General features: G+C 46.4%; 1 protein-coding gene across 1 annotated transcript in view; it reads left to right on the top strand.

Annotated features, from left to right (window-relative positions):
- Positions 1-12719, top strand: part of grk3 (G protein-coupled receptor kinase 3) — an 81434-nt gene extending 68715 nt beyond the window's left edge. Inside the window, exons 17-21 of the mRNA XM_084047621.1 lie at positions 315-410; positions 1411-1573; positions 1910-2046; positions 4348-4461; positions 12551-12719. Coding sequence (XP_083903747.1) covers positions 315-410; positions 1411-1573; positions 1910-2046; positions 4348-4461; positions 12551-12712 — 672 coding nt within the window. The 3' untranslated portion in view covers positions 12713-12719. The remainder of the gene's footprint in view (positions 1-314; positions 411-1410; positions 1574-1909; positions 2047-4347; positions 4462-12550) is intronic.

Raw genomic sequence — 12719 nt, forward strand, 5'->3', positions numbered from 1 at the left:
CGTGTGCCGAAAATAGCTGTAAATCGGCTATTTTCAGAGCCTGACGCCCACACGCAGCCAAGCATAAAATTACTTATCTTAGTTCTACTGGATCTCTGCTCCACTAGCCCCTCCCTGACATTTTAGTCTAGTTTTCATTTGTTGACGAAATTGTCAGTAAATGTAGTCATAGTTTTACTCATCATACGTTAGTTTAGTTTTCGTCAGTGAACAAAGATAGTCGACGGAACATTTTTCGTCATAGTTTTAGTCGACGAAATGAATTGGTTGTGTGGAAAGCATCTTTATGGCTGTATTGTTCTTCTGTCCTCCAGTACTCCCCTCCCCTCATCCCTCCCAGAGGAGAGGTCAACGCTGCCGACGCTTTTGACATCGGCTCCTTCGATGAAGAGGATACCAAGGGCATTAAGGTAACACACACACACGCGCGCGCACACACACACACACACACACACACACACACGCACACACGCATACTATCACAGGTACTGTATGTATTAGTGCACTTGCGAGTACATCCACATTTTAGGACAGCAATTTTAAAACCAAAAAAACTAAAAGGGGGTGGGGGGGCTTGTCTCCATTGTGGTCCGACATCCTGACGGTTTTGGACATACAAGGTTTCAATATGACAACATTTAATAAATATATACATTCATAAGTGAGTGAGTGCGTGTGTACAGTGTATTCAGTGGGCTTATGGTTCTAGCTTCTGTGGAGAAGTGCCATTGTCTCTGCTGCCCCCTTGTGGAGTGTGGCTAGAAGGACACTTAAGGTCAAAATCATTTCTTTTTCACTGTCCTGCTTCTCAAAATGACACCGTGTTCCCCTCTGCTGCTGCCAGGGTCCGTGTTCCACTTGTTTGCTATTCTGCGTCTGAGAGTGTTAAAGGAACACTTCACCCAATAAATGACTTCATTTCTATCCTTTTCTTATCCTGTGATGTCTTGAAGACACAGAGATCTTTTGATTGATTGATTGAATATTTTATTAACAGTTTGCAAAGACAAGCACGGGGAAGTACAGTTCAATACAAGGTCTGTTAAGACGATTTTAAGCCCAAGAAAGCACTATGGCTTGTTTCCATTGTGGTCCTTTGTACTCAATTCATCGAAATTGATTGTAATGTATTCCCTAATGGTCAATGAAGAATCCAAAAACAAAAAAAAAGAAACTTGTCGTCTTTGAAGTGAATCGGAGACCGAGATTAACAACAGCAAAAAGAATACCAAAAATATGTTTATTAACTCCCAAACGCCGCTCATAGTGTGTCCCGAAAGTCTTCTATCCATTTGAATTCATGTCTATAAGTCTAGGTGCTCTATTGTTTTATTGCATTGTTTTGATAATGTGTCGGATACATAACCGTAACACCTTTCGCTCCACAATCTGTGTGTCCTCCCTGTCTAGTTGCTGGACAGCGACCAGGAGCTGTATAAGAACTTTCCCTTGGTCATATCGGAGCGCTGGCAGCAGGAGGTGGCAGAGACCGTCTACGAGGCCGTCAACTGCGACACGGATAAGAACGAGGCTCGCAAGAGAGCCAAGAATAAACAGCTGGGTCATGAAGAAGGTGAGAGCCTGCACTCATTATTACACTGCATATATATATGTCGTTGTTGTCGGGGCAGAAGCCTCTTGTCTCCATATTGAAACCTTTTGTGTTTTAAACCGTGAACGCATCTGCGTAACCACTTTAACCATTATTTTATACTTTGGCTATTCAAAAATAGCAGATATACAAGTTCTGCAAACTCAACTAAAATCTTTTTTAGTCAACTAAAATTAGACTAAAACCAAAACATTTCAGATGACTAAAATATGACTAGAACTAAGTGGAATTCTTTTCAAATCAAAATGTGCTGTCAAAATGAACACTTTCTAACGTCAGGCCGTCTTTTGTGTGCAGACTATGCGTTGGGGAAGGACTGTATAATGCACGGCTACATGCTGAAGCTGGGCAACCCCTTCCTGACCCAGTGGCAGCGCCGCTACTTCTACCTGTTCCCCAACCGAGTGGAGTGGAGGGGAGAGGGAGAGTCACGGGTGAGTCACACTAGTACACTACTGACTGAGTCACACACATACACACACACACACACACACACACACACTTCCAAGCAGACACACTGTTCTTTACAGCGTCACAATCACATGTGTCTGGAAGTCAGCTTGTCCTACGGTTACAGTATGCTGTGTTCACACTGCTGGCTACTGCGTTCACAGCGGCAGATGCAAAGCTACATACAGGCTACCATTCAATGGAAGCCAGCGACATGACGATTCTACGTTTGTAGCCGCTACAAAATCTACCGAGCTACAAAATCTACCGAGCTACAAATCCCCAAGTTGAGCTGGCTTCAACTGCAGCTACGAATAAAAGCTACAAAACAACTAAATTGACAACAGTGTTTTAAACAACACTGTTGTCAATTTAGTTGTTTTGTCGTTTCAACTCACGTTCGTGCTCCACACAATTCCTGCTTGTAATTGGGGGGGGGGGGGGGGGGGGGTAATAATTTCCTTTGACTAGTTTCATGTTCTTTTTAACCCCAGGCATTATTATTTTCCTTTATATTGTTCTTGCTCGTCGGACGCTAGCTTGATGACGTCAACGAGACAGTCAGTCGGTCCTAAAGGTCAGAGAATTGAGAAACGAGTCAGACCTTTGAGAAAGGGGATTTGAGATTCAGATTTGAGAAACACATGGGATTTGCCTTCAGCGTGAACAAAGCCCTTTTGTTGTCTGTTGTGTTTGTCAGTGAATGAACGTTGTGTGTCTTGTCTATCCAAACTCCACACTGTAGGAGAAGTGGCTAAAACTTTTTAAAACCGACACGGTGAGTGCTAAAAACCAACACCAGCGTACTTCCCTGTCACTCTACCTTGAACTGGGCAGTTAACCCATTAAGTCCTGAGGCCGATTTCTACAAAAAGTCTTTTAAATCCTAACAGTTTTCTGAAGAAAAAAACGTTTGTTTCTATATGAGTGTTTCTTAAACTTTTTCATGTCAAGGACTCCCAAGATTATATGTTTTTGGCCGCGAACCCCCATCTCAAAATCCCAGAAGCAAACATTTGAGTAAAAACGTTTTGCTTTAAAACGTATATATATATTCAAAGATTGGCACACATTTTCTAGATGTGTTTCAAAAATAGCAGATCTACAAGCTCACAGCACGGCACGAAGTGATGCGCTATGAGCTTGTAGATTGCTATTTTTTAATATCCAGAGTACAAAATAATGGTTAAAGCGGTTACACAGATGCTTCCCCAGTTCTAATGGGTTAATATATCGAAACCGATATTATTAGAACCAGCCCTGCCTCTACCCACGTCCTGTGAATAGAGATGGAGAATATAATGCACATTATACATGGTTTAGAGCAGTGTAATGGACAGCGTCCTGCTCTAGGTGTCAGTAGAGAGCGTCCTTCCTCAAGCTCCCCAATCTCCTGCTAGTAGGTCAACCAGCCGATCTGGAACCCTCTGCTTTCACTCTAGTACAGTGGTTCTCAAACGTTTTAATTTCAAGGACCTCCAGCACTCTGAGAGCATGCAAATGGAGCCAAATGTAACCCCGTAGTAAGGGGTTCTCACAGTTACAGACCTGTAAGGGTCCATTTCAAACCCCCTTCAGGAACCCTGAGGGTCCCTGGACAACCTCTTTGAGAACCACTGGTCTAGTAGTTCAACCTATAATTTATTTTAATAAATAATCGCTGTCAGATTTTAGGCGTGCCAATGTTGCAAGCTTTGACAGTGTTGAATACTGTCTTATGCTTTGCACACTGGCACACCTTAAATCTAACACACCCGTACAATTATTTAAAGGACAACTTTGTTTTTTTTACAACCAAGGTTTATATTTTAGCTTGTAATTAAAGTAAAGTGTAATTAAAGTAAAGTGTTATTTTTTTTCATTTACTGCTTTCTATAGTTTTAGCAATTTTCGCGATATTTTTTACAGTGGGCGGGGGCATTATGTCCGGTGGCTAAATATGTATTTTTTACACAATAAAAAAGGTCCCGGTCTTTGATGGCCAGATGTGAGTTATTGGGGTCTAGAAGAGCTACTGTAAATAATAATAAAGAAAACGTGGGGTCATTGTGTAAAAAAAAGATCGCGAAAATTGCTAAAACTATAGAAAGCAGTAAATTATTTTGTTTTAACACTCATCTTTTATTTACTTTCATTACAATATAAAACATAAACCTTGGTTGTAAAAAGCCAAAGTTGTCCTTTAAGCCTGTCATGTTTCGACGCTTCTGTACAGGACGACATACTACAAATGTCCTTTTTTTTTTTTCTGTCCGTGGATTTGATTTGAACTTGTGATCCCACAGCAAAACCTGCTGACCATGGAGCAGATCGTGTCGGTGGAGGAGACGCAGATTAAAGACAAGAAATGCATCCTGCTTCGCATCAAAGGGGGGAAACAGTTTGTGTTGCAGTGTGAGGTACGTACGACACCGCTGTTATTGTTTCACATTGTTCTGCAAAAGTTTTTTGTTACACCACTTTCAAGCTACTTTTGGGCATGTTGTTGTCATTACAGGCAGAACATCTCAAAATGCCCTCGGGCCTGTGTGCTTAAAGCTGCAATCCATAGCTTCTGCAACCTTTTTGACATGAAGTGCCATGTTTTAACCCATTGACTCATTGAGTGCCATTGACGTGTTTCACGTGTTTTACCGCTATGGCGCAACGTGCCACTGACGTGTTTGACGTGTTTTTGAAAAAAAATGTATTTTTTCTTTTTGGGGGGGAAAAATAAATTCAGAACCCAAGATATCATTATCTGAAGATTTGCAGCTCCATCCACTCCTTGTTTAACTTGTAACTGAAAAAGGCTGTATCTCACTTCCTAAGCAAGATTTTTCAAAAATAGCAGATCTACAAGCTCATAGCGCGGCACTCGGTGCCGCGCTATGAGCTTGTAGATCTGCTATTTTTGAATAGCCAAAGAAATCTGAAGTGACACAGATGCGTTCCAGGTCTAAATGGGTTAATTTTCTTGATCGTCAGTGTGCCACGTCAACATGTTTAATTATGTCAACACATACACATTTTGGCTGTCCATATAGTACATACAAACGTTTCCTTTCACGTCAGGACATTGTAATGATCATTAGACTGAAACTCGTATCTCCCAGACTCCCACCCCATCTTATTCATCAGTCAAGAGTTTGCATACTTGGACACATAAAATTTTATGGACTCTGCCATGTCTGCTTGATCTTTGAAAGAAAAAAAGAATCCTCTCTCTCACACTTATGCCAGTGTACCAGTGATTACCCTTCCCCGTGCCAATGATGGCATAAGGTTGCCTACCCCTTAGTGAATAGAATGTGTGCGTACCAATCGGTATGTTAACACATTAAACGCCAAGAACGTAGTCCTACGGTCCATTAAATCCAACTGTTAAGCGCCGAGACCGTAGTGCTACGGTCCGGGTGCTTTTTCCTTTTTTTTCGATTTTTTTCCCTTTTTTTCCCTCAATTTTCGACACAGACCATTTTCAGTGTAACACCACCGGAAACGGAACTATTTGCGATCCGGTTTTGCCGCTCCCGTCGGCCTCCATTCTAAAGCGCACACTAAAACGAGAGTTATGCATATAACTAAGGTTCTACGAATTCCGGATGACCGCCAGAGGCAGTGTTTTCAACACCTGGATATCCATCGCGCGCTCGCGCATAGGTCGAATATTAATACCAACAAAGTCACTCGTGACCTGTGTACGCGCACGTCACCTATATAGGTACGGTGGACACAGCGATCATCCTCTTGAAATCTTTTCGTCGAGAATGAGATTCCGAGTGACAGTCAACTCTGGCGGTCATCCGGAATTCGTAGAACCTTAGTTATATGCATAACTCTCGTTCTACTTCATTCCTTCTGACCGCCAGAGGCAGTGTTTTCAACACCTGGATGACTAATACCAACATAGTCACGAGGAATCTGCGCTTACCAAGGTCGGTTTGCAGACAGAATGAACAGACAACAACACAGCCGTCGCTGCAAGACGGCCAGGTTGACTATATATATATATATATACAGGAGCGGGCAAAAACCCATGAAAGATGAAGCCCATTCGGCTGCATCTCCTGGCCTGCTCCAAGCCTGTATCACTGAGGGAGAGGCTCTGGCAACACCCGCGGTCAAGAAATACCTTGGGGGAAACCTAGAGGTCCACTGAAGACGTACATTTGCCTGAACGCAGCAATGAAAGTCTCCATCAAGCCAAGGCACAGCTGTGCCCTTCATCACAGACAAATACAACCAAACTCCAGCCATCACAGCTATGTCCTGCCACAGAGCCCGGACGGGACACAATAGGCAGGTACTAGAATGCAGTTTCTCCATCCTTGGTTGAGGAGCAAACTAACAAATAAATAGGCTAGCTGACGTGAAAGGCAGAAAGCCTCTGAGGACGTAAGGAGAGACCCATCGGAGTCCCACTTTAACAGTCTCTGGCAATGGCCAGGGCATGAAGCCCACCTACTCACTTCTGCCGATGAAGCAGTGAGGACAAAGAGCACTAACAGATGGTCATCTGAGAGAAGCCTGATGTACCGGCTGGGGACAAAGCTTCCAATACCACAGGCAAGCATCATGAAGGCACCCATGCAACCTGTGGGAGCCACACGCAGAGAGCATCTCAATGGTAGAGAGGCTGAACCCTTCATTTAACATCCTCCGTGGAAATCTAGAGGGGCATAAGCACAGAGCAACGCTCCAATCTATACAGTGGTCCCAACTAGAGCACAGTTTACACTCGCTGGCGTGCAACGCCCTAGTATATCAAAGCGGCAGGGTGAGAAACACCCTCAACGCTAACCCTTATTGTTTTATTTCTATTGTCGTCCAGCGACCAGCAGCAGCGGGGCGAGCCACACCCCCAATGCTTGCGGTATATCAAAGCGGCAGGGGGAGAAACACCCTCAACGCTAATCCTTATTCCTTTGGTACGATGTACGAAAATCCAGTAATGTTCGGACAATAGTCTTGAATTTCAGTGGTCAATGACGCAGCTGAAGGTTAGGAGTGAGGATGCCACATGCACCTCCCCCCCCAAACTGTGACAGGAGATCTTGTCTCCGTGGAGAGGCCAAGGCACTTCATTGAGAAGCTGCAGTAGGCCAGAGCATCTTGCCCTAACGGACTGGTCTGTCCCGGCAGGGAGACCTACAGTCAACAACGCGTTATGCCCTCAAGGCTAACGGTACTACCGCTCTGCCATACCTATGCACGTGACCCGAACTGCTATCGGATCCAAGAGGCTTCCAGTGGGAAACACGTCCACAGCCTGGACTGTACACCCAACAAGCGCGTTGCTATGAAATTTGCAAGATGAGGCAAGGCCCACAGAAGGAGCTTCCAAGCCTCCTGCAGAGACTGACTGGGTCAAGCGCCCCAGAAGACAGACTGTTGACATATTGTGTTATTGAACACGTCATAAACATCTTGAGGGCCAGGTGCACTGCATGCAGGTCCAGTGCATCAACGACACTGGCTGAGACCCTCACCATTCTGTTGCAGTCTTGGGGTTCGAGGCCCAAGCCACAAATATATATATGAGTAAATCAAGTAGGTCAAGCAGAAGCCTTCCAATTGAACTGAACTGCCTGTTCACGGTGCCCAAGCAGGCCCAAACGTCTGGCCTGGAATGACAGGCAGAGAGAGTCTGAAGTGTCTCACTGCCTCTCCATGAGAGTGGGGCCTGTTGGAATGGTCCACACTCCTTTCCCCCTTTTTATTCACATTTGTACATGCGTGAAATTCATCCGCTGTATCTATTACCCATCCTAGAACTACTAGGAGCAGTGAGCAGCCATTCACCGGCGCTCAGGGGGGGGGCAATTAGGGGCTCAGATAGGGACACACATCGACCCATTGCTGGCCTGGCATCAAACCCGGGACATCCAGAGGCTCTGGCTCCCCATGCAGGCCACTAACCACTCAGTTATGGCCACCTTAGAAAAGCCACACGTGGCACTGACCTTATGCAAGTAGACAGTCTGCTGATTCTCTAATCATGCAAGCAAACGCCTAGAGTGATAGGCGCTGCATAGACGCTGTACAGGCGCTGTGTCTGTGTATCAACACTCGCATGCCGGAGGGCTAGGGCGAGGTTGTTAAGGGAATGTCCAATACATCCCATTCCAGCTGCTGTGGCATGGCTCTAGGTAGCAGACCAGAGACTAACACTGTGGCCATGAGCAACAGTCATCCAGCTCAACAGCTTCATCTAGTGACACCACCAGAGAAGCAATGTTTACAGTTTAGGCATTTAGCAGGCGCTCTTAATCCGGATCGACTTACAGTAAGGTAAGTAAAGTAAGCAATGTTGGCATCAACCACTAGCCTTAGGTCTAGGCCATATTGGGCTGTACTCCCCATGGCTGACCAATTAGCTAAACATTCACAGCCATAGCCTGTGTCAGGCACCATAGTCAGGACATGACTGGCGCAAGTAATGGACCTTCTCTTCTGGGACCAGCCATTGTTGCAATAATCCATGGGCAACAGCAACAGAGTGAGACACTCAATACTACTGATGACGTAGCCATAGCGAAAGCGAGAATCATTCAGGCTACAGTGTCAAGGACACAGTATGATAGTTAAGAAGTGGTGAAGCCGCACCCTTCCCTCGTCATATAGAATTATTTAAGACTATTGCACTACCAAGCACATAGTATTATCTGGATAGCAGCAGAGCGACATACACTCAAGCTATGATATCAAGTATTCACAGTATACTGCATATGTTGAATAGCAGTAGTGAGTACCAGGTACACACAGTATTAGTGGGTAACAGCAGAAGAGCGAGATACTCAGTGCTATTGATAACGTAGCCATAGCAAAAGAGCGAGAATCGTTCAAGCTACAGCGTCAAGTACCTATGTACTTGTTAATGTATTCCGTTGCCTTGGACCCCAGGAAGAATAGCTGCTGGCTGTCCTTTCGCCGCAGCTAGTGGGGATCTATTGCCAACAAACAAGTTTATTGATTATCAGTACACCGAGTACAATGTTACTAATATGCAACGTCGTCGTAGCAAGGAGCGAGAACCACTCAAGCCACAGTGTCATGCCATGTGTCAAATACACACAGTATGATAACCAAGTGATGGCAAAGCGAGACACACTTGAACCATACTAGCACTATAATTCCATTTTACTACCAAGCACAAACAGTATAATCCGAATAGCAGCAGAGTCCCACTCAAGCTATGATCCGTACTCGAACTGTGAGGTTAAGCACACACAGTGGCAGTATTGGCATACCCCTGTATATCACGGGCAAAATATGCTGCATCAGTACCGAGCAGCGTTTACCACTTGACATGTGTTTTGGCGCTCAGTGGAGTTGTGACCTGTATGCACACCCCTGTCCGGTAGTGTGCCATTCTCTGAACATAGCACCAAGTACATGCGGTAATAGGTACACAGTATATCGTCCAATAACGACAGAGCAAAGCACCCTCTGGGTGTCCTTTATTAGCTGCAGCCATCGCGCTAACAAGCGCCACATGTCTGGTAGATAGAATGTCTGCGTTAGAGTGAGAACCACTCTTAGCCAAAACATTCACAGAAGAGCACTCATACAATGGTGTAACGTAACTGAGTACATGTACTCAGTACTGTACTTAAGTGCAATTCCGCTTTAGGTATTTGTACTTATGGAGTCAGTTCTCCGCCACTGCGCTCATTAACGCTTTGGTCGTCTCCTCGAGGCGAAAGAACACCTTCTATGAGACACCTTAACCAGTCAATCTGGCTCCACCGCCGTCGTGTCATCGAGGGGAGAGCATGAGACATCAGTCAGGCGATCAAGTTCTGCCGCGGTCTCTCAAAGCGGCAGAGCAGACTATGCACTCTCAACGCCTTCGTCCAGCGACAAGCAGTAGCGGAGCAAGACACACTCCCAGTGCTAGCGGTATATTCCAGTGGGCGCACGCCGCAGTGGCGTGGTCCCTCCAAAAGCGGCAGAGCGAGACACACTCTCAACGCTAATACTTTCCACTCCTTTCGTCCAGCGACAAGCGGTAGCGGAGCGAAACACACTCCCAATGCTCACGTTATATGGACGGTGGGCCGCCCGCCATGGTTTATCAAGCGGCAGAGCGAGATGCACTCTCAACGCTAATCCTTTTCCCTTCTTTCGTCCAGTGACAAGCAGTAGTGGAGCGACCAGCAGCAGCGGAGCGAGACACACTCCCAATGCTTGCGGTATATTAAGCGGCAGAGCGAGACACACTCCCAACGCTGATACTCTATCCTTCTTTCGTCCAGCGACAAGCAGTAGTGGAGTGAGAAACACTTACTACGCTGACGCCATGTTGCGGCGCTGACGCCATGTTGCGGTGGTCCGCACGTGGTTCCTCAAAGCGGCAGAATGGGATACACTCTCAGCGCTAATACTTTCCACTTCCTTCGTTCAGCGACAAGCAGTAGCGGAGTGAGAAACACTGTCAGGAGACTCCTGCCGGATCCAAGACACAGCCCCTGGTATAATATGACTTAGTCATCAAGTCCTTCACACTTCCCGCCAATGGGGAGACGGCCCTTTGCAGCACCCCCCCCCCCCCCCTCTCAGCAGAGAGAGAGAAAGCGGAGAGAGCCTCCTGGCAGGGGGGGGTTAGCCTAAATGCTAGCGTGCTTCATTAGACCTAGTTTGGCTATTAAGTTATTATTTGGCCATGTTCACCCTGACTTCAATCTTAGCTATTGTTGGGAAGACCCGTGTGGTGTCACAAAATGTTGCCACCACTTATATATAAAAAACATTAGAGCGTTTAGCGTCGCAGACTCGCTAAATGTTGTCAGGTTTGGCGAGAGAAACAAGCAATCAGGTCTATGAAAGATTGGGGCAAAAAGCCTATATTATGACTTTAGTCATTTCTTGTTTTTTTTCTCTTTCTCATCCGTCCAGCGACCACCAACAATGGAGCGAGAGACACCCTCAATGCTAATTGCTAACTGTGTACTAATACCCTGGGCCGCGTACCGCGGTCCCCCAGATTGGCCCAGAAGCGGCAGCTTTCTTTTATTTTAACTTTATTCCTGTCCAGCGACCAGCAACAATGGAGCGAGAGACACCCCCAATGCCAATTGCTAACGGTACATTACGGTGGGCCGCGCACCGCGGTCCCTCACGCTAATCTTTATTTATTTATTTCTGTAAACACAGCCCAAACATTCACTCACCGTCGCCAATGGCAACCGTCGCCGATGTAGTACAGCTATGGCCCCACGTTATCCGTGTCAGGACCAACCACAACGGTGCAGGCTGCAGCGGGGAAACCCACGCTGCTATTGTCGTTTCGTTGTCCCGCGACCAAGCAGCAGGGGCGAGACACACCCCCCAATGCTTGCGGTATATCAACACGCCTGGACCGCTACTCGATGCTATCGTAGTTAGCCACCAAGCCATTGTAGTTAGCCACCAACGCTAGCAGGCAGCAGCTAACTCCATTCACCGTCGTGACTCGTGCAGGGCTGTTTGTACATGCTTTTTTTTTTTTTCTCTCTTCCTTCTGTCGTTCCTTTCCGACAGCCCCTGTGAACGGGGTAACGTAATTCCATGGTAGCAGACTACGCAGTCTCTGGAGGACGAACTAGTTCGTGGCCCCAACCGTGTCGGTTGCGAGACTACACGCGCAGCTGCGAGTAATCGACCTACGCCCCGGAGGCGAAAAGATGAAAGAGGATGATCGCTGTGTCCACCGTACCTATATAGGTGACGTGCGCGTACACAGGTCACGAGTGACTTTGTTGGTATTAATATTCGACCTATGCGCGAGCGCGCGATGGATATCCAGGTGTTGAAAACACTGCCTCTGGCGGTCAGAAGGAATGAAGTAGAACTCCTTTTTCTCCCTTGTAGTTTTTTCTCCTCGGTCATCACTGTTTAACATAAACCGTTCTAACTACAACATGGATGCCCCGTTTGACACGTGGTCTGCACTGGTAGACACATGGGCATGTGCACGATGTTTACAAACAGTGCATCGCGCATTCTTAAGGATTTTAACGGGGTCTATGGCGACGTGAAAAAAACAAAAAAACAACAATAAAACCTTGGCACTGGTGAGTACATTATGAGATTAACCTCTGGCGGTGGATGTGTTAAAGGGATAGTTCACCCAAAAAAACATTTTTTTCTATCGATTAGTCACCCCATGGAGGCTTGAATTCATGGATATTTTATTAGTTTTTGTCGCATTCCTAAGACAATAAATTGATGACCAGCGGACCGGTAGGCAGCCGTTGTTGACACAAAGGAGACTCTTTGCGTCTCCTACCGGAACCGCTGCCGGTCCAGAGTGACCCAGAGTTTGAACTGACCCTCGTTGTTTGGCGTGTTTGTGTCATGCAGAGTGACCCAGAGTTTGAACTGACCCTCGTTGTTTGGTGTGTTTGTGTCATGCAGAGTGACCCAGAGTTTGAACTGACCCTCGTTGTTTGGTGTGTTTGTGTCATGCAGAGTGACCCAGAGTTTGAACTGACCCTTCTTGTTTGGTGTGTTTGTGTCATGCAGAGTGACCCAGAGTTCGTCCAGTGGAAGAAGGAGCTGACTGAAGCGTTCACCGAGGCCCAGAAGCTGCTGCGCCGCGCCCCCAAGGTCATCGGCAAGGGCCGCGCCGGGGGGGTGGAGCTCTCCAAACCACCTCTCACACACCGCAACAGCAATGGCCTGTGAATTAAAA

Source organism: Gymnoscopelus microlampas, assembly GCF_963454915.1.
Source record: "Gymnoscopelus microlampas genome assembly, chromosome: 21".
Classification (NCBI taxonomy): Eukaryota; Metazoa; Chordata; class Actinopteri; order Myctophiformes; family Myctophidae; genus Gymnoscopelus; species Gymnoscopelus microlampas.